At 39.8% G+C, this 22,463-nt stretch overlaps 2 protein-coding genes across 3 annotated transcripts in view; both read left to right on the top strand.

Annotated features, from left to right (window-relative positions):
• The window catches only part of LOC133952005 (kinase suppressor of Ras 1-like), a 33,867-nt gene extending 22,966 nt beyond the window's left edge, over positions 1 to 10,901 (top strand). For both annotated transcript variants that reach the window (XM_062386280.1, XM_062386279.1), the window contains exons 6-19: positions 1,198 to 1,281; positions 1,382 to 1,443; positions 1,695 to 1,807; positions 1,952 to 2,126; positions 3,430 to 3,487; positions 4,213 to 4,267; positions 5,167 to 5,406; positions 5,486 to 5,682; positions 5,849 to 5,945; positions 7,438 to 7,571; positions 7,667 to 7,798; positions 8,165 to 8,300; positions 8,417 to 8,550; positions 9,213 to 10,901. In XM_062386280.1, the coding sequence (XP_062242264.1) occupies positions 1,198 to 1,281; positions 1,382 to 1,443; positions 1,695 to 1,807; positions 1,952 to 2,126; positions 3,430 to 3,487; positions 4,213 to 4,267; positions 5,167 to 5,406; positions 5,486 to 5,682; positions 5,849 to 5,945; positions 7,438 to 7,571; positions 7,667 to 7,798; positions 8,165 to 8,300; positions 8,417 to 8,550; positions 9,213 to 9,300 (1,705 nt within the window). In that variant the 3' untranslated portion in view covers positions 9,301 to 10,901. The remainder of the gene's footprint in view (positions 1 to 1,197; positions 1,282 to 1,381; positions 1,444 to 1,694; positions 1,808 to 1,951; positions 2,127 to 3,429; positions 3,488 to 4,212; positions 4,268 to 5,166; positions 5,407 to 5,485; positions 5,683 to 5,848; positions 5,946 to 7,437; positions 7,572 to 7,666; positions 7,799 to 8,164; positions 8,301 to 8,416; positions 8,551 to 9,212) is intronic.
• A 2,921-nt stretch (positions 10,902 to 13,822) lies between these two features.
• On the top strand, positions 13,823 to 21,209 carry LOC133951298 (galectin-9-like). The gene is made up of 8 exons (XM_062385158.1): positions 13,823 to 13,984; positions 15,509 to 15,597; positions 16,433 to 16,637; positions 18,440 to 18,559; positions 18,661 to 18,840; positions 19,030 to 19,112; positions 20,247 to 20,403; positions 20,586 to 21,209. The coding sequence occupies exons 1-8, from the start codon at positions 13,952 to 13,954 to the stop codon at positions 20,727 to 20,729; spliced, it is 1,011 nt and encodes a 336-aa protein (XP_062241142.1). The 5' UTR covers positions 13,823 to 13,951; the 3' UTR covers positions 20,730 to 21,209.
• The last annotated feature ends 1,254 nt before the right edge of the window (positions 21,210 to 22,463 follow it).

Raw genomic sequence — 22,463 nt, 5'->3', positions numbered from 1 at the left:
AAGGTTATAATATGAATCTTGCCTCTGCATCCAGCTGTGTGACATGGCTGCGTTATGAAAAGGATTTGGTTGCATTTTGAGGCCAGCATTTTTTACAAACCCCCATTCTAGCATAAAGAAAATATTATATTATTATATTATTTTATTTTTATATTATTATTTTATTTTTATATTATTATTATATTTATATTCAATTTCTGCTTATAGATCCCTTTCACCTAATTTTTACACACTGGACCTCTTATTGTTTTGGCCACTGAAAATTATCATTACAAAAGTCAATATTGTGAATGTGGCAGTTGCGTATTAATAAAGCCCCTGTAATGATCAACATTAATTCCAGACGTTAACAACTTCTCACAGCATCACTACTAAACTGAGGGTCAGATTTTAAAGTGGTGTTCAGATTCAGTCTGCATACATTTTTATTTCCAGACTCATATAAGTTCACCACTTACCACTGAAATGTGTCATCTTTGAGTCCAAATGACCAGAATAACTTGTCAAGAAGATCTAGTCAGTCGTCTATGTCACCAAGTGAACACGTGTATCTAATGTGAAATAACTCCATGGAAGGGTTCCGGAGATATCCAGTTCACAAGGGAAAGAAATCACCCCTTGAGCTGAAAGTGACATTGACCTTTGACCTTTGACCACCAAAATCGAAATAGTTTATCTTTGAGTCAAACTGAATATTTGTACCAAATTTGTAGACATTCACTCAAGGCATTCTTAATATATAATGTTGACAAGAATAAGATGGAAAGACGGAAAATTATAAACACAATTTGTCCCGCGAACTCCAAAACAGGAACCAGGCAAGAAATCAAACTCAAGAAATTAGCAATCATTTCACTAGATATCACATAGAAAAAAAACTAAAATCAATCAACCACAAAGCAATAAGGATATCAAAGTATTATGTTACTGTAGGAATGAATAAATGCTGGAATCAGACAAATCAAACTAATTCCAGTCTGTCACTATACCAAATCATTAGCATTGTATGTAAAATCATTTCTTTGATAAGTCATTCACAATAGCCTCAGGGGCCCAATTATAAGACACAAAACACAAGGGTAGGTTGAGTTCAGGTTTTACTCCTTAACTCTTGTTTGTCATGTGTATAAATCCTCATCACATGTGAGAGGACAGTGTCTGTATGATGGGTTTCCATTGGTCCTCTGTCCTTTTTAGGTTTTCAACCAAGTCTTGGCTCTCCCAGATGTGCCAAGTGTGTCACAAGAATATGATGTTTGGTGTCAAGTGCAAGCACTGCAAGTAAGAGATCTTAGATATACGCCCCCCCCCACACCATGTGTGATCATAATACTGCATGTTACGGTGTCATCAGTGCACGTCATCATCCATGTGTTCACAGGTTAAAGTGCCACAACAAATGCACCAAAGATGCTCCCTCATGCCGGATCTCATTTCTCACATGTAAGCAACATCATCACTTTTTTTTTTTTTTTTTAATCACGTTTTCTTCCATTTTTTTATTCAGCTGTGTTGTGTTGCTGTGTTTCACCATAACATCTCAAGTTAGTTAGTTGTGTCTGTGGACTAACCAGTAGCCTGTAACAAGTCAGGATTTTTATGTGTTATGCTCTTGAGTGACTATTTGACATTATCGAACCCTTCAACACAATTGCTGATGTAAAATCACGTTAATGCTTTAATCTGACTTTCAGTGCCAAGGATGCGCAGGGCAGAATCAGTGCCATCAGACATCAATAATCGGATCGATCTCATAGCGGAGATCCCGCTGCAGTGGGGCACTTTACCAAAGGCATTAACCAAAAGGGTAAGAAGAGATTTTACTACATTTAAATGCTTTTAAATCTGCTCTGGCCTCAAGATGCTTGTTCAGGTAAAGATTAGAAGTATAGAGCAGAGATAAGGCGAGTGCATTGAAAACATACTGTGTGTGGTGTGTGTGCGTTTACAGGAGCCAGCCCCCAATCTAAACCAGGTGGATTCGAGCAGTAACCCATCGTCAGCCACCTCCTCCACACCCTCCTCCCCAGCACATTTCCAGCAGAGTAACCCCCCGAGTGTCAGCACCACCCCTCCAGCCAACGCCTCACCGCGGGGCTCCTGCGACAACCGCTTCAACTTCCCAGGTGAGCGCGGTTGCTGTGTCACTGGTGTCACTCCACTACACTGAGGCCTTGTGTCATGGCAGCAGGTTTACCCTGTCTGTAAGTCTTGAACAGGTTAAACTGGCAGATTCAAACATCTCACTTTACGACACAGTAGAGTTTATCAGCCTATAGAATAACCATAAAGATGAACCAACACTTCTGAAACCGATCATTATATCCTCTGTAAAACCATAATGTCTGCCTTTAGCCAGGTGGACGTAATAAACTATCAATTGTATAGGTTTATTATGTTTTAATTTAGCATTACATGTTTAAAATGTTGCCATTAAAGTAGCCCGCATATTTGGTTTTGTGCTGGGGTGCTTATGCTCTTTGTTAAAAAAAGACCCAGCATATGTAAAAATGTGAGCTAAAAACAAAGAGGTATGAGGTTCGGACCTGTTTTCAGTTTAACCAACATAATAAATGTGAACTGTGTCTCTGACCACGATCAGGACCCATGATCTATTATTCAGACCAAATGAGTTGGTGTTGGTCCAGAACAACCTGAACCAAGGTTCAGTTCATCTGCAGTATAGCAGTTTATTTATTTTTCATTTTCAATTTCATGAAGTTGACGCTTGTCTCATGAGCATTCAAGAGACAATAAAGAGGAAAGAATAATTTATAATATATAATAATAATAATAATAACAATTTCTATTTCAATTGGGTCTCACTGTCTGTCAGTGCCTGTCAGTGCTCGGGCCCTAAAACAATTAAATTAAATTAAATTAAAATTTTAAATTTATTTTTTTGTAATAACCAGGATTGCTCAGCCCTTGAAAGAACCAACTATACAATACAATCTCTTCTTTTCTTCGACTGCAAAGCAGCACTGAGCGGGCACGAGCACATGCATTTTGAAGCGTTGCATGCGTTTTGCCTTTTGCCTGAAAGGAAAAAAATAATGACTGAGGAAATATTGACACATAGAGCTGTTCAGGCTTGGACTCTGATCATGAGATAGAAGTTTAGTGGTGAATGCACAGTGGAAGTTATGACAACATAAAGATGGAAGAAGGATGAACCTTCGCCATACCTCAATGTTTAAATGGCTTGAGGAAATGTCCCAATTCTCAGCCATCCCCTTGATTTATTTATTTTTTTACTTAAAAACTAACTTAATATGTAATTTGCTCATTGGTGTCCACAAGTATCCTTTGATTGAATTCGTTCACAAAGTTAAAAAGTTAAGTATTGACAATAAGCAGCATTTGTGAATGATGAGCATTACTCTTGTATAAGTGTGGTACTCTGAAGCTCTGTGTATTTTCCAACAGATGTTCCTGCTTCCACACATACAGCTGTTCTCCATTCTGGCAGCTGCCATGAGTCAGGGTAAGAGACACTGATACAGATACTCAGTAAAACACTTCCATCCACTACATATTACATGTGCCACATACTCAGCTGTTAGCTTATCACTGATGTGTGTTTTCTTTATCTCGCCCGATTAGTGTCATGACATGTTAGCAGAGAAATGTCAACAATAAGTCAAAGGTCATTTAGATATTGTCTTCATTACAGTCTGTCCACTAGATGGCACTGAAAGGTTTGTTTTTACCCTGTGAAATGGCCTGTCTCTCAGACGCCATTCTAAAATAAAAAATGTAATAATCATTAACTTGTTAGTCTGACATTTTTATTGTTCAGTCTCTTTTGTATACACACATACAGGATAATTTGTCGTTTTTATATTATATTTTCTGAGTTAATTGATTATTATAAAATATAATCTGATCTTCATCTTGGTTCAGACGTGAAACAATGTGCTGAAGTTAATGAAACACAATTATAATCGTTCAAGTCTTTACGGATCATACTCATCCAACATTCACAGTGCTGGGGAAAACACCTTGGATTAGATAATTCGTCCAACATCATTTAGCAAACACACAAAACGAAAACTCACTTTATGTTATAAATGTAAATAGCAAAACAATTATAGTTGCTCCAGGTTTGATAACCACTGATCCCAATAATTCTCTCTTATGTCATTAGTCTGTGATTCATGGGATTCATAATGATTTTGTCAACTTTTAATTCTCCTGATCTTCTTTCAGAGTGTCTCAGGGGGGCGTCACTGAGACACAGCGACCTGCCACAGAACAAGAAAGGGTGTGTATCAACAAAAAGATGATGTGAAAAAACATTATTTGCTTGGCTGCTTTGTTTCACAAGTCTTTATGTGCCACTGACTGTCCTGCCGGCGCTCTGCAGTGGAGCAAACTGGACAAGCTCAGGCGGTCTCAGTCAGGATCCAACTGAACCATGGTTCAGTTTAATTGCACTAAACCTATTTGTTTTGATAGTTCAGACTTTCGGACCAGTTGCAGGAAGTTGAGACAGCATTAAACAATAGAGGGGAAAAAAAGACACACAGGATTGAATCTTTTCCTCTGTTTGAGCTATTAACTGTTTTCTGTAGTGTTTAGTTTTTGGTTTTGTTTAACACATTAGAATAGGCCTTTTAGAAATATTATTTTAGTTAGTTTTGGTGGTTAATGCTTTTGTTTTGAAGGTGCTGGGCACCAGGTTGTTTTATATTTACATGGGTAGATGGGCATAGGCAGCCAGGCACCAGAAGGGGTTCATGGTTATTTACCAGGGCAAGAGAGACAGTCGTTCGTTTGCTGGAGAAATAAAGCACACACAACGTGAGGCCTGTCTAGAAAAATTACTTTTTATTCCCTGCATAAGATCACTCCTCAGGTGCGTCTGTGGCTTTTAGGCTTTTCTTTCTAATCAAGTTTGAGGAAAAATTGCTACCACAGGTTCTGAAGCAGTCATTTCACTGGTAGTCAAACCATAATGATATTGCAGTGGCAACGATAAGGAATATCATTCAGTCTCCATTCATACTTTTTCGCCTGTCTACAACCCAATCAGTGTAAAGGTAGACGCAGACCACGTAGTAAGTGACGACAGGATGTAAATGTGTCTCTTTTCAGTGTCAAACCAAACCTGAAGACGCCCTAAAAGTCTGTGTTCATTCCCCTAATTCTGCCATGTGTCAGGAGGAGGAGGAGGAGGAGGCTGAGGATGACGAAGAAGCTGACCGGTGCAGCAGTAATAACAACTACCCCAATGAGGAGGATGATGAGGACGGACTCGAGGAACTGCCGTCTGCCATATGTCGTCAGACCGCCGGCCGCCGGAGGGGCCCAATCTCTCGTAAAGTGAGCCAGAACAGCATCTACCTGCAGGAGTGGGACATCCCATATGAGCAGCTGCAGCTTGGAGAGCTCATCGGGAAGGTAAAGATGGAGACGGTAGACATTATCAACATTCGAGGTCCAACCCAGCTGACACTTTTGACTTAATGTGACTGAACAGGGTCGCTGGGGGAAGGTGCACAAGGGTCGCTGGCACGGCGAGGTGGCCATTCGCCTCCTGGAGGTTGACGGAAACAACCAGGATCACCTGAAGCTCTTCAAGAAGGAGGTGATGAACTACAGGCAGACCCGGCACGAGAATGTGGTCCTGTTCATGGGCGCCTGCATGGCCCCGCCCCACCTCGCCATCATCACCAGGTGCAGCCGCATGACTCATCAGATTAGAAATCAAATAGAAATCCACTCTGCTGTTTCCCGCTACACATGTATGTTTGTGCCACGCGATGTTTTTATTTGTTATTATGTTTGATGTGGAGTTTTGAACTCAGTTTTACTGACAGGGCTCCATGTGCTCTGTCTGCAGTTTCTGTAAAGGTGTCACTCTTTACTCTGTTGTGAGGGAAAGAGGTCACATGCTGGACATCAATAAAACCAGACAGATTGCACAGGAGATCGTGAAGGTGAGAAACACTCCAGCTGCTGTCAGACTGTGTGGGATGGATTAAATCACATGTGATCATTTGAAAAAACTCAATAACAATGTGCATGTCAAGGTCCTAGGTTTTTTTTCTTCAACTCTTGCCCAACTTGCAGTAGCTATCTTATTTATTAGTTGTTTGCTGGTTGGTTCATCAGGTTGAAATCCTTCAGAATAGAACAAGAAGATATACAAATATTTCAAACATCTTTAATCCAACGAATCAAGTAAAGGTTTTTTACAGTGTACATAAATGAATGAATGCACAGTATTCGGACATCAATATAAATTGAACAAACAACTAAGTACACTTAAACAAAAAGCCAAACTTATATGCATGCAGCAAACCGATATACAGGCTGCCTGTATGCCATGTGCTGCTTGGTTATTATTTTACTGTTCTTCAAACATGATATCCTTACATTAATGACGATAGCAGCACTTCCAATATTAACTAATCATCCAAATAAAAGTTTTACCATTAGTTGAATCCTCTCTATCTCTGTTTGCTGAGAGTGACCTTCCATTCGCAGGTGTTCCAACTCAGGTTCGTAATGAGCAGCCTGCACTGGCCTGCTTGTGGTGCATTATGGGACTTGAAGTCAAAGTTCATCTTTTTACCACAATAGTGCATTAAAGCCAGATACCATTAGATGTTTTTTAGTGTAGGGATGTATCACACGGCATTCACAGTATGTTGTCTGATAACAAGACATAGATGCCATGAGATGAATGAGGTTGTTTAGAATTCAATGGCTCCTGTCCTTTCTCCTTTGAGTCACTACTGACCTGTTTAGGAATGGAAACAGGGCATTGTGGTAAAAAGCTTCTCAAACAGTCAGTAGAGTATATGCATATTTTAAAGAGCACTTTGTAGGTCATCATGTTATTTATCTTATCAACCCTTAAATATCAATATCAAGAAACCAGTATGGTCAAATGTTTATTATTGGTTATAATGACAAAAGAAAAGGAGGTTGTCATTTTTGTTACTATTATATTAGATTATTTAAATATTGGGAGAGTAAAGAAAAAAGAAGGGAGATACACAGCAAGGTTAACCCTTTCTTTCTGGATCTCAAATCTTGAACCAATCTCAATGTTTCTTGCAGTCGACCACAACCGAACATGCACACCTCCACAATGAGGCCATTTCCTTCTTTCTATGGAATAGACACTGTGTCTTTCACATTCTCTTTTCTCCCTGACAACTATAAGTCAAATGATGAAGTATGTTGTTATTTGCTAAACTTATACTTAAGTATAATGAGATGCTCCATATTCCTCATTTAACCAAGTGAACAATCTGATCTTCTGAGATTCCTGCAAATGGCAATAGATATGGGGGCCACTTAAAAGGGTTTGAAAGACTGTATGAAAACTATGTGATATCAATGGAGTTCTTTCCTACCAAGAAACGACTCATCATCCTCTTAAGCACTATGTTGTGTTAAGGAAATCCCTCTCTTCTACAGGGAATGGGTTATCTTCATGCTAAAGGCATCATCCACAAGGACCTGAAGTCTAAGAACGTCTTCTACGACACCAACAAGGTTGTCATCACCGACTTCGGCCTGTTCGGGATGTCTGGCGTGGTACAGGAAGGCAGGTAGGAGTCAAGCAAAGGAATACTACTAATACTTCTGGATCAGTTGCTATCTTCAGAACTGCGTTTACTGAGTGTGTGTTCACGTCTGTGTTTAGAAGGAAGAACGTGTTGAGGATACCCCGGGGCTGGATCTGCTACCTGGCTCCAGAGATTGTTCGGCAGATGAGCCCAGAGGTGGAGGAGGACCAGCTGCCTTTCTCCAAAGCTGCAGATGTTTATGCATTTGGGTACTGACTGATGTTCATAACACTTAAACAGTGGGCTTACGGGGGAAACTTAACTTATACTTCATGTTGAATGTGGGGAAAATATAGATTATTCACAAAGGTTTGACCTAATGACCTTTGGTTCCCTATCATTAATTTGAAAGGTCAAAACGCAGTCCCATCAGTCATTTGAATGTGTGACTTCACCAGTTCAGCTTCATGTTCTACAACTTGTATCCCTCACTGTAGGTTCACATTTTCCGAAAGCTTTATTTCCCTGTGTCTCCTTAACTTGATGTAACATCCCGTGAAGGAGAATCTGGTTCATGAGGTGGTTTCACAGTCGCCAAATTTCCCGATCTGACTTTTACGTTGTGTCTCGTTCAGCACAATCTGGTACGAGCTGCAGGCCGGAGACTGGCCAATCACCAACCAACCTGTGGAGGCTAAAATCTGGCTGGTGGGCAGCAATAAGGGCATGAAGAAGGTGCTGGCAGAAGCCAACCTGGGCAAGGAGGTCACGGTGGGTCTGCTTACATGATGCGGTCGCTGCTGACTTGTTTGCTAGTAAATTTAAAGTTGAAAGCATCCTGGTTCATACTGTTTCACGTATTAATCCTCCGTATTCCACCCCAACAGGAGATCCTGTCCGCCTGCTGGTCCCCTGAGGCAGACAACCGGCCCACCTTCACCACGCTGACAGACATGCTGGAGAAACTTCCCAAACTGAACCGCAGACTGTCTCACCCCGGACACTTCTGGAAGACAAATGAGTATGAATCATAGAAAGAATGTGTATTCCTGATCCAGGGTTAACCTGCCCACAACACTGATCGCACCGACATTGAAAGGGGGAGTCTACATCATTTTATTTGGTAATAAATCTATTATTAAAATCCACATTTTCCTGTCATGAATGCTTAAAAACGAAAGCATGAAGACAGACGTGGGTTCAGGTAAAAGAACCAATACGTGATAAATCAAATGGAAATTTTGTAAATAGGATTTTGAAAAGAAATGTGAATAATATGAAGCTATCCTGCTGAGTATCAAGTACTATAAAAGATTGTCTCTAATCTGACTGCTGTGTTGTATTTTGGGGAATTGTCATATTCTTTAAATCCCACATGGCATTTTAGTAGCTGCTCTCTACAAGACCTTCTCGTTTTTTAACAGACACTGTCATTGTGTTTCTCACAGTCTGAAGTAACTCTCTTTCTTATGTTTCTGAGAATCACTTCTCCTTATTTCTCCCCTCTGTCACTTCCTCTTGGGGGCCGACTGATCCACCTGCCTGCTCCTGCTGTGCCTGATCTCCACGGTCTCCCTTGGAACCTGCTTTTCCTCCTCCGTCTACGCCTGTCCGTCTATTCGCTCGCTTGTTTTCCAACACTCCTGATTTCTGTCTCTTCACTCCGTTCATCTCCTGGTGTAGGTCGTGGGATCGTCATCACTGTCTGAGAGATCACTGCCATCAGGGCGTGCATGCACACTGTCCATACATGTACAAATACAGCAGCTGAGAGGCAGTGGGGCTCTTTAAAACTGACACTGGATTTGAGCAAATACTGACCAGATTTTTAGGATTTTTTGATTCATGTTATATTTATTCTGCCCACATTGTCTTGGCTTATTTTGGATACACTAAGTTGTCAAGTGTAACACACATTAGCCACAGAGCCTACCCGCATTTGACGAGGCTCAATCGACACACACAAAAGTCACCATGAAGCCAGAACAATCAGTTGAGATATAGGAGCAAGAATGTGCTGATCCAGGGACTGTTGTCAAACAGCTGATTTCCTGTTACAGCCAAGCTAAACAGCAGCTGCTCAGTAAGCAGCTCAAAATACAGATGGATGTCAGCTGAAGTTGACATTGGACAAAAAAAGTTTACTTTACTTGTCTTAGTCAGGTACAGACCACGAGCATCAGTTACCACATGCAAATGAGCTGCTGTATTTATACAAAACACATACTGAAAAGATACTGGCTGCACAACTCTAGTCTCTTACTGTGGCTGACTGCATATTGCCACCATGACAAAAACGTTTGGCTCAATTCCATGTTTAACGAGTTCCTTTCACATTGAGAAAATATATTTTTCATGTTGTTATTACATATTTTCTTGTTATTTTCAGATACTCATTCATTAAAACTCTAGAAAAATGACACGTTATGCCGAAGTGACTTCCCTCTCAAACTGTTTTTTCAATACAAGAACGTTTTGTGGTGTAAGAAGATAAAGTGATGATGTTTCAATTTCCACAAAACTTCCTCGCGAAAAAAACAAAACAACTTGGTATCTGAGTCAAAATCAGAAAAATACGACAAGATATTTATTGAACAAAAAGGTTTTCTGCACAAAGGCTCTTGCTGCTTCACCTAGTAATACAGAGACTGGAGTTAGTAGTATACAGTCTAGGTATACGCTTAAGAGAGCACATAATGGAGACGTTCAAACTGATGTGATCTCGAGAGGATGTGGTTTCTGCATCTTTATGTCCTGAACACCTTCTATGGCTGAGCAGACAACAGCTTCTCAGATGTTAAGACATTGGCTCACTAAAAGAGTCAGTGGGTCGGATTGACACCGCCCACAAGGAGATTTATTTAGAGCTGCAGATGAAACTGTCGTATTTCTTCAGTCCTCATTTGAAGCAGGACAGCAGCAAAATGCTAAAAATAATGGTTTTGTTCATTACAAAAGAGACGTGTGATGTTGCCACAGGTGTGTGTGTGAGTGTGTGCGTGTGTGTGTATGTGTCTTTCTTGTGTGTTTCTGTATCACTCAAGTGAACAAAGTGTTTGGTTACACAGTACACTCACTGACTGTGTCTGAATGTTTTTGGGCTTCACAAATGCAGTGGAAGCCAGTCAAACCAAGCATTAACCGAATGCATATATGTATATAAAGAGCTAGAGGTTGTATTTAATATACAGTGCTGATGTTTGATTCGTTATTGGTACTTCTTTCATATTTATATGATTTTAGACACTGTAAACTGTTGACAGTTGATTGGTGTTTGTTTTTTCTCGGGGTGGGGTGGGAGAATTTTTGTACAGGATGTGTTGAAGTTTCTGTTCTGAACTGCTGTAAACATTAAAACTGATCTCCGAAGAATCTCTGAGCGGCTTTTTTTTGCTTTCATATTTCTGAAATGATCGCAACTCATCACAATAAGACCTGCATGTGCCGTCCTCATGGATGCAACAGCATACCATAAGAGCAGGTTCTAAAAATCATTTGAACATCACAGACTGTCCCAGTCCAATTTAAATCAACACCAAAAACATGAGACTAAAATGGTCATTTACATGTCAAACTATGAAAAAAAGATTGGGAAAGATTACATTAACATTCTCAACTTGAAAAGAATGCATTAGAGAAGAGATGACCTATCCTAAATGACATAAACTGTCAAATGTATTTGATGTGTACTACGATTTGGTCTTAGTCCCAACCACAAACAAGAAAGAGGAAGGATTAGTGACCTTTACTGCCTGCCAGCTACCAGGGGCCTATACTGCCTGAACCACTGATACCATTCTAGGCTGTGAGCTTGCATCTGATATCACCAGTGAGCTTTTCAACACATATAACCTCCCTGCCTCCTAATTCAGACTGACACAAAATATATAGGGCTGTAAACAAGTCTTCAGTGATTCGCTTGAAAAAATGTACGATGCAAAGGCTGGGCTAATAATTCTTATGGTTATATGTTCAATGCTGTTAGGATTACAAAACGTAATTTCCAGTAAAGACCAGCGTTGAAGCAGAAAGGTCACAGGAGCTGCTCAAAAAGAAGGAAGCATTTCACACAGAAGTAACTTAAAACCGATCATGAGTTTAGCTGTACTCCATTGTCTGATGTTTGGCCTTTTTCAAATGATCAGGACACTTCCTGTTATTTTCAGCTCCCAAGTAAATGGAGGACCTTCAAATGCCACAACTGCACCGTATAATGTAGAGCTTAACCTGAATTCTAATCTGAGTGTTGATGGCACTCATTGACCACATCCACCCACGCACGCGCACACACACACACACACACACAGACGCACACACACACACACTGTTAGTAGCCACAGTTAAACACAGTTAAATTCCATAGCTGCCCTCTCTATCAGGCACATGACTGGTCAGTCATTAACTCATTTCCTAGAAATCCGTACAGGAACTGACCTGTCCAGCAGAGGTGTGGACTCGAGTCACATGACTTGGACTCGAGTCAGACTCGAGTCATGAATTTGATGACTTTAGACTCGACTTGACAAACTGTAAAGAGACTTGCAACTCGACTTGGACTTCAACATCAATGACTCGTGACTTCACTTGGACTTGAGCCGTTTGACTTGATAAGAATTGCTCTTTTCCCCAAAACACAAAGATTCAAAAGTATGTTATTAAGGAGCGCTCTGTATCTTTTATCGTGTGTGTGCAGCGCCGCCGCTCCCAAAACGCCCACTACGCGCTGTGCGTTGGGCACCAAGTCCTGAGGGGGCACCAAAAAAAAAGCAACTGAAAAATCATCATAGTTATAATAATTATGAGGCCGAGCGTTTGGTTGTATCATAAGTCCGGCTTCAGCCGACAAAGGACACGAGAGCAGGTCATGCGCTCGGGACAGCACACCCGTTTATTCTCCGTTCATTTTACGACTTCACTCATCACAGCACCCACTTCCTTTAAAACCCCCTTTCCAAATAAGAGTCACTACCAACAACCCACTTAAAACCGGAAATACAAATCAACCCTCAACAATAACGTCATTAAATAAATTAGCTTACAATTATAATGCTGATATTATTTCAGTATAGAAATATTAGGTACCTTTTAGACATGTATATCACAAAAAAGGCAGAACAAGAGATATATTAAATTGCTCAAAAAAAGTTAAAGAAGATTGACTATTCTTGTTTGTACTTATTGATGATTATTTAACGTAATCATAGAGGAGTTATGCTTAGGGCACTTGGTGGAATCATACTACGTCCCCATCGTGCACAAATGACTGACAGACTTTTGGCCAATGTGGTCTTTTGCAAATGCAATGCAGCATAGGGCCCTGACATATAAAAAGCACAACCCTGTTCATTGTTATGTTCAAGTATTTGTTATGTTTCTCACATGTACACACACACACACAGACAATATGACGTGAGATAAACACAGGACAGGACAATGTTGTTAGCACTTTTGTACAAATAATTACAGTTGCACTTGTTTTTTCAAATGTGTTCATTCTGTAGGAGTGGTTTAAAATGAAGAATATTCTTGCAAAATATGAGTTAAATGTTAAAAATGACTGGTTAATAGTGCAATAGGGAAGTGCAATGTTGGCACAATTCTTTTTCTGTAATTTCAATTGCACTTGTTTTAATAAATAAATACAGATTTTAAAAGCATACATGATCTGTGTAAATATATTATTACTCAGTGATCAAAAGGACTCGAAAAGACTCGAAAGTCAAACTGCAGGACTTGGACTTGACTTGAGACTTGTCAGTCTTGACTTTGGACTTGACTCGGGACTTGCCTGTCTTGACTTGGGACTTGACTCGGGACTTGAGGGCAAAGACTTGAGACTTACTTGGGACTTGCAAAAAAATGACTTGGTCCCACCTCTGCTGTCCAGCAACTCCATGGTATACAACAATATGTAAATTGATTATAGCATATTTAATTATCATAATTACAAAGATTACCTGAAACAATAATATATATAGTTAATAGAGGACATAGATGGATGGACGAATGGATGGACATTAATGATACGGAATCTGAATATACTCATAGAGAAACTACACTTACTGGAGCTAAACTATTGTAGGGCATCCAGAGTTGGAGTGCATGAAGTAAAAGCAGAGTGAGATAATTGCTTTAACTAAAGTAAGGTAATGCATGTGGCAAGGAACCCGGGAGGATGAACAGGACGGAAGCAGCTGCTAAAGGAGGGTTCTGTGTACTGTTAGATCGTACGCACACACACACACACGCACACACACACACACACACACACACACACACACACACACACACACACACGCATATTGATGCGGACCTCCTACAGTAGGGGAATCGAAACCTAACTGAAACTCTGACCTGCATTAGAAAAGTCTCCATTTTTCCGCAGCAGACTTCAACAAACCTGCGCAGCTCAGATTCGGAAAATGGCTTTCAACCAGCAACCTTTCTGTAACCCAGTAAGTGATCCAGACGTTTTGAAATGCATTCCTCTTAAATACAATGATAAGACAATGTGATTACCGTTCGACGGAGAAGGCGCTAGTAACAGTCAAGCCGAGCTCGGTTGGGAATTTTGAAAATTTTTGGTTTCCCTCCCAAAACAGGAAAGAAACCGAGAAGCAAATGGTTTGTGAGTCAGTAAAATGTGTGGTTAGGTTCGGCTTATTCGTTTCAGGACACGAATAGTTACACGAGCAGAAGAAGTGAATTGCAAAGAGATTCGGGAAACAACACTGAGGGAGACTAGACTGAAGGAACAGGGTTTATGTTTATGGAGACTGCTGCTCTGGCTTCTGGCTCAGTGCTGAAGCCCTGTTGAACTGTGCACTCTCTAATGTGAGCAGTGGTCATGTGCTCAAACTATAATGTCAATTATTATTGACGTTTTTGATTTCCACTCAGCACATTTATAAGTAAAATGAAATTTAAGATCATATATTCATTTTGAAAGACATAATAAGGTCAAATCCGTTTCATCGTGGCACTTATAGCATGCTCCTATTAAATATTATCTTTAAAAACATACTTTATAGGTGACAAATAAGTCTCGCCTCACTCTTGTTCATGGGGACACCCACTGTCTGTATGTGACGTTTTGAGTGAATTTTTAGAACAAAAATGTGGATAATATTTGAAAGTGAAAGTAGACTCAATATTCAAAACTTGCTCCGATTGATTATTTATAAATAAATACAAAATCCCTAATATGTGACATAGATATTTAACTTCACTTTCTGGATGTCAAGTTTAAAGTCATTGTACTTCAGAAATATGTTATACATACTGCTGTTGGTGAAACTGTGTAGGGGGCGCTATCGAGCAATGTTGCCACGACCATATGCAAGACCCATATAGGAAGTAAACGTTTGCCATTTCAGATGTGTGAGATGAGTTTTGGGACTTTTCGAGCATGTCTAGCCCCCCGAAAATGTGAGAAATTGTAAAAACTATATCACCCTAAACCAAACAACATTCATAACCTATTATCTACCACGTCTTCTGACCAAATTACAGCTGGATGTGGTCCACCTGAGCCATACATTTCTTGTTTCCAGTAAAATAACAAATAACGAATAACAGTATTTAACTTGCTATAAAGAATCAAACTACATTTTATGGCCTCAACTGTCCATGGCTGAATATGGTACGATGCTGCTTGGGCTTACAGCAAGTTTGTGTGCGTTTTAGAGTTAAATGTCCTAAAACAGGTGTCAAATATCGTTGTCATTTACAATAGGATTATATAGAATGATATCCAGGGTCCATGCATCATCAGCACACGACTTTCTGTAGGCAGCAGAAATTGGCCAATAAAAACCTTGTCTAGGAGCAAGCTCACCTGATGCCTGAATCGAGGATCAGGTTGTTAAATTGACAAAGTGTATTTGAACACATCCTAAATGCACTTGCTTCATGCGCAGTTCATGTTTGCAGTTATAATGAATAGCAGCTATTTACATGTTGCATCCTGTTCTTTCTAGAGTATCCCCTTTACTGGATTAATCCATGGGGGTCTGCAGGAGGGGAAGATGATCACCATCAGTGGACAAGTCCTGCCTGGATCTGGCAGGTCAGCCTGCTCTTTTTTTCATTTCAGCTTAACTATAAATAAGTATTATTGTCAAATAATAATAATGTCCTCTCTTTATTTATTTTTCCAAAAAATTATACGTGTGTGTTTGTAAATTAGATGCAGCTTGTAATCCCAAGAAGGGAGGAGCCATATGCATTGGAATGAAACAGAAATAGAAATATATGTCTATATGCCTATGTGTTTATTCATATTATTTTGGTTTTCTGATCTTACCAAGAGGCTCTTGCAGTGACTAGCACAGTTGGCTAAAAGCAAGCAGGTTCTTGGTTCGAATCCCAGTTCAGCCATGTTTGCATGTTCTCTCTGGGCACTCTAGCTTCCTCCCACAACCCTAACCCATATAGATTGTCTCTGTTTGTCTGCCCGCCTCTCACCCTATGTCAGCTGGGATTAGATCCAGGGACCCTTACAGGATAAATTGTGTAGTTAATGGATGGAATAAATGGATCATTTATTAAGTTCACTAAATTGCTAAAGAGTGAAATCAACCTCAGACTTTTGTGTTGACACTATGTAGTTCATATAACAGCTCAGCTCATCATAACATTGATCGATAGCATCATTTGTATTCAAAACTCCCCAATGAGCCTGACGATTATTTGCTACCATTCATTTATATTATGGAATATTTTAGTTTATGTTTTTATATAATTTTCTGTAGCTTCAATTTTCTGTAGCTTCAATTTCACTCCAGATTTCTCAAGGAAGAAAAAAGCTGCATTATGGAACGTCTCATTAATGATGTCAGGCTCTTACACACCATTAAATGACTTTTCACATGACTAAATGATTGACCTCTCTTTTTCTTTAGGTTCCATGTGAATTTACAGTGTGGCTCCAGCCCCGGAGCGGACATTGCCCTCCATTTTAACCCCCGGTACGATGGTGACTCCTGTGTGGTAAGCAACACTCTCCAACATGGCAGCTGGGGCGTTGAAGAGAGGAAGAGCAACTCCATTCTCCCTGCTGGCACTGCCTTCAGCCTGCTCATCGCAGTCGGCCGTGATTCCTACCAGGTCTGTCGAGACAAAATTGTTAACTGTCCGAAAATGATCTACTCCGTTTTGTCGGAGTATTGTTCCACAAATGTTACCAATTCTAGAAATGTAATTGGGGTTGCTACATTTTATTCAAACCCTCATGTCTTTCGAGCGATATCTGTGTGTCTTTGTGAGAGCACAGAAGATCAATTCGACTTTTATTTTCTTTGCCTGTACAAAAAAATATATTTGGTACAGAAGTTATTGTCATCCATCCTTTATCTGATGCATTGATACTTGTGAGGGTCGTTGGGAGAGCTGGAGCCAATCAGACATAACCCTGGACTAGGTTTGCAAATTTCTGGGAATATTCAAAGTTGGAAACTTTCCATGGGAATTAACGGGAATATACAGGAATTAGCGGGAATTGTGTGGGTAATTTATACTAACTGTATTCACCGTGTCATATACAGACATACATTTTAACATTTTGTTTTGTCATAGGCTGATTTGAGCCCTGAGGAAACTTTTGGCACTTGACTATATGCTTCTGCATCTTTATGTTATTCTTAACATAGGTCTTTGCACAGTATTTGCAAATGTACACAGGCTTTCCTTCTACATTGGCTGGGGTGAAATGTCTCCACACATGAGGTAGTGCATTGTTCTGTAGAATAAGATGAGAAAAAAGATTGTAAAAAAACACTAATGCAATGCTAGAGATATAAATAGTTGGCCAACCAATTGGAATCATGTTTAAATTTGTTTACAATTGATGGATAAATGAATAGAAATAGGCTAGATGAACAGATTAACAATCATCAACCAGCATGTTCATATATTTCCCCCAGTAATATCATCGAAACTTACCAGACTAGTCCTGCACACTACAGCAGGCCTCAATAGCCCTGCTGTAGTGTGCAGGATGCTGGGAATTATCTGCGCATGTGATGGAGAAATGCACGGTGGAGGGTAGGGCTGCTCGATTATGGAAAAAATCTTAAGCACGATTATTTTGAACAATATCAAAATCACGATTATTCAAACGATTATTAATATGTGCCCTTATTCTGAAGTCTATGCTTTATTTTTTTAATCACTTCCAGTTCAGGTAAACACCGATGACGGCTGCTTGTCTTATTCCTCCGTGAAGCCAGGATATCGGTGCCCGGTTATTCAAACCCTTAATGATTGCAACCCTAACACTCTATGACCGACGGACCGGTGCGGAGAAATGCGGGTGCCGGTCACAATACACACAACTCTCCTCCTTCACTTTACTGCTGCTTGAGAGTGAGAGCCAGTCAGCTGGGCTGCTGAATGCTTTGGGGGAAGGATTGAATTGCGCATGCTCGTCTCTTTCGAAAAAATGGCAAATAATCGTTTCAACTCGATTATAGTAGTTTGGAGATCGTTTGATCCCATAATCGTAATCACAATTAAAATTCGATCAATCGAGCAGCCCTAGTGGAGGGTTGAAATTCAAGATGCAGCGTGTGCTGCAATCCATACATCGTTAAAATAGAGTTTTTATGATGTTTTTATTGCTCAGCTTTTAGTTTGCGTTTTTTTCAAAATTCCCAAAAGGCTTAAATTCCCATGGAAAGTTTCCGAAAATTTACCGGAAATTGTTCGCCCCTTTGCAACCCTACCCTGGACAGATCGCCAGCGTATGACTGGGCCAACAAACAACCATTCAGTGTCACATTCACACATATACGGTCAATTTAGAGTCCCTAACAGAAGATCCACGAAGAAATAAAATCCAAAGTCCGTTATTTTTTTCTACTATGTATGTAAATGAGAAAAAGTTGAATTTTAAATTTGTTATTTTACAGCTGACGATCAACGGCATGCACTTTAGTGACTACAAGCATCGTATTCCATTTTATCCAGTGGACACCATCTCAGTGGGCGGGAAAGTGACTATATCCTCCATCGCCTTCCAGAACACTGTGGTAAGGATGTTAGTAACATTAGGACACTGAGACAGACTCTGTGTTTCATGTACTATCAAGGAATAATGAATTGGATTTAAGTGATTTTCTTTTTTGTGTAGTTTCCCGGACAGGTGGCCTTTCCTGCTCAGGCTGCTTTCGTTTCATGTCCGGCATTTCCAGCTCAGCCTGGATTCCCATCATATCCGGCATTTCCAGCTCAGCCTGGATTCCCATCATATCCGGCATTTCCAGCTCAGCCTGGCTTCCCCTCGCAGCCAGCCTTTCCTCCTGCGATGCCTGTGAGTATCACACACGGTGCAGTTGGAGTTTCACAGACATTTAGGACACCCGCAACACATGTATATGTATCACTTACTTCCAGCTCTACGTACAGAAGCTACTATATGTAGAACTTCTATTTACTTGTGTTCCACTACATTGTGATTAAAAATGAATGAATAATTATTTCTGATTCCATCTCTTTACAGGCGGTTCCATACAGGAGCTCCATCAAATTCAAACCCGGCAAGTCCATCACCATCCAGGGGACCCCTCACCCCGGAGCCACTAGGTTCGACTCCATTATCAGCTGTATCACTTTTAAACCAAAAACTTTAACACCCACAGTTGTTGAGAATATGAATAACAGAATTAAACCCTGGAAAATAAGCACAATGTAAAGCAGACTAATATCTAATAAATAAAGATATTTTAACTGATTTAAATGTTTTTTGCTTCAAACTAGTTCGATCATACATTGAGCCTCAGGCTTAAGATGATCATCAGTACTAAACAACTCAAATCATCAAAGTATTCATGGTTCAGGGAGTACAGTGTTAATGTTGATGTTTTTATCTGTGTTTAAAAGCATGCACCACATTAGAATACTTCTTAGTCATTGACTTAGAATAAGCCAATGACTGTGTAATCCCAGAAGTCATTCTATTACTTTCAGTGAACAACAGGGAAGTATTTATATATATATATAAAAAGAGAGAGGAAATGAATTAATCATTGAGCTGTTGCAGAAGAATCTAGATCTGTTATGAAGAAATATTTATCCCATTAATAAAAAAATCTTTGTGTGTTGATCAGTTTTGATATTGTACCACAAAGAAATCAACATATGTTCACTGAGAAGAAGCCAAAATATTTTAAATTCATTGTGAAACCGCCGCAGGTCAGAGACATCATCTGAGTCGGCTGCCCCTCGTCTGTGGCCCAGGACACATTTGCTTTTACACAGCTATGAGAATTTGGCCACAGACCACCTTCCAATGTGATCTGAGTGATCGGATCTCAAGAAGCATTGAGAACACATTTGGTTGCTTTCAGACCTGAGCTTAGAGCTGACCACTTGTGATCTGATCACTCAGGACAGGTGATAACGTCTCTATGTTGGTGCCACCTGATGGTAGTATAGGTTACCTTTCGATGACTTTGACATCAATCACATCAGGTTACAATACAATGTATACAGCTTTATTAATCCAGAAGGCATTTTGATTTAGGACAAGTGAAAGACGGTGCAGACATGCACTGACAAAATGAAATAGTCCACATTGCAGTTAGGCATTCAGGAGCGAGTGTGTTTTAATTCATGTGCCAAGCTACAGATGTCTTGTTCACCAGGCAGTTGGCGTCTATAGGGAGCATCAAGAGCAATAATGTCTCATGTTGGCCCTTCCTCTGTGTATCCTCTCAGGTTCCATGTGAATCTCCACTATAACTTTGGCATAGCTCTGCACTACAACCCACGTTTCAATGACAACGTTGTGGTTCGAAACACCAGGCAGGGGGAGAACTGGGGCGCTGAGGAGCGTGGTGGAGGGATGCCCTTCCAACGGGGAAAGCCTTTCACGGTAAGGCTGATCACTCTGACCAGGTGGAGATACAGTGTCCCCGATAATAGGCCCACATCTTCTTCCATATCACCTTGTTGTATTTCTAACACTGAACCTGGTCTGCTTCTTCTTCTCTACAAAACATTGTGCATAGACCCTTTTTTCACATGCGTTTGCAAAATACCTTTTTTGTCTTTCAGTTGACCATCTGCTGTGAGAATGAGTGCTTCAGGATCCTGGTCAACGGGGTCCAGGCACACACCTACAGCCACCATTTGCCTGCGTTCAAAATTTCCTCTCTGGAGGTCGACGGGGACATCAGTCTGACCTCTGTGACGGTGTAGATCTCTGGCTGGCATCTCATCATCTACCACCACAAAACCACAAGTTATTGCATTTATCACTGAATGTATTGCATAATGGCATTTATACCCTCTGCATTTTTATAATATAAATAACCATACACTGAATATTTCCTCAACATCAAGTGGAAAAAGACTAAAAGCAGTTCACCAACAGTTTGAGTCACACTGGGATCACTAGTCTGGGGTTTGTCCATTGTCTTACTCTGCGATGTAAGTGTGCTGTCACCGAAGCAGGAAGTGAGAAAAAGTCTCTGCACCAAAAGCAGCAACATTGTAACACACAAAAAATCCCCCAGTTGTTCAATCGTTTACTGGAATCAGGCTGAATGCAGCTAAGGAAGTTGGCCTGTGACCGTAAATGTGAAGGATAAAGAAAAATATTAACCCACTGTTGTGTCTTTACTGTTTAGTCATTCATGCTTTGTGAAACTAAAAGAATTAAAGTTAAATATAAAAGCAGGTGTTATGTTGTGATAATTTGTCTTTCCTCCTGTAACATGATAAAAGGTAAATCAACGACTAGTTAAGTCCATTTTTAAAAGGATATAGAAACAATCAATATTTTACAACACTATAAGAAATATGTATATATCTGTCTGTCGACTTATGAAGCCTGCAAATGTACCTCAATTGAAGGAAAGCAGTTTACTTTTCAATATGAGATACATTCTCCCTAAAGAGGTTAAAGTTTAACAAGTTCCTTTGCTATTGACTAAGTTTATCAGCAAACCAGAAAGTAATAGCTGCCTCAAAACTGCACCATTTGCTTTTTAGAGTAGAATTAAGATAAGTAAGGCACCTCAATTTCTACACCTTGAAGATGAAGATTTGTAACTGGGATGCTGAACGCTTCTCTGGAGCACTGATGAATAAACAGTAGTTTTCAACGCCACGTAGAGGTACAGTTACAACAAGACTTTACAGTAAAAACAACATCTAAATACAGCAATAACGTTTTCTGTAAAATGTACATACTACGATTTTATGGCAAAAGAAAATCCTGTTCTAAATATATCCATCTAAAATATACACTGTAAAAGTATTCTTCACTACCTGTTAGGATTATTGCTCTCTGAAAAAAAGAAGCTTCTATATGTCAGTAACTGCCTTGCCTTGTTTTAGATGTTTGACCACAAATGTGAATAATGTTACCCAGTTCACACAGATTAAGCATTTAAAATTGTAATTGTAAAATAGTAAAACAAAGCTAGATATACCGTTAGTCTAACTGTTCTAAAATAAAACCTTTTTTTAAATTAAACAAAAGCATATCTCACCTTTCCAAGGATTTATTAATCTCAAAAAAGTGCAAAAACATTTAATTTCTCCACATACATATTAGTTTACGTCCATTACAAACATCAGAACTCTGTTCATGCTCTCTGCATGTGACAGATTAGTTTTTCATTTTATTAACTGTTTTATATATATAAAATATTACACAGTATAAAAAAGTAAAATGTATAAAAAATGTGTAAAGAGTACAAAAATTATTTGTACAATGTATATAGAAAACAACCAATAAATAAATAATCCTCAATTTTCGGACAGCAGCAGCATATGAGGCATGAGAGGAATTTTCGAATTCGTCTGAGGCCTTGTCAGAACTCCAGGAGTTTTCCTCACTGGTGTCATTGAAAGGTGGCGAGCAGGTGGTGTCTGTAGACACTATTGTCAGTTCAGAGGCTGTGGCTGCAGCGGTGATCTGTCAAT

This window comes from Platichthys flesus, chromosome 4, assembly GCF_949316205.1.
Source record: "Platichthys flesus chromosome 4, fPlaFle2.1, whole genome shotgun sequence".
Classification (NCBI taxonomy): domain Eukaryota; kingdom Metazoa; phylum Chordata; class Actinopteri; order Pleuronectiformes; family Pleuronectidae; genus Platichthys; species Platichthys flesus.
Note: the sequence above shows the minus strand (reverse complement) of the source record. Positions and strands in the feature narration are given on the sequence as shown.

Bases quoted from the DNA above. Each gene is read 5' to 3' on its own strand.
- LOC133951298 (XM_062385158.1), top strand. From the start codon at position 13,952: ATGGCTTTCAACCAGCAACCTTTCTGTAACCCA. The intron at 13,985-15,508 runs GTAAGTGATCCA...TGTTCTTTCTAG, and splicing joins AGCAACCTTTCTGTAACCCA to AGTATCCCCTTTACTGGATT. The intron at 18,841-19,029 runs GTGAGTATCACA...ATCTCTTTACAG, and splicing joins CCTTTCCTCCTGCGATGCCT to GCGGTTCCATACAGGAGCTC.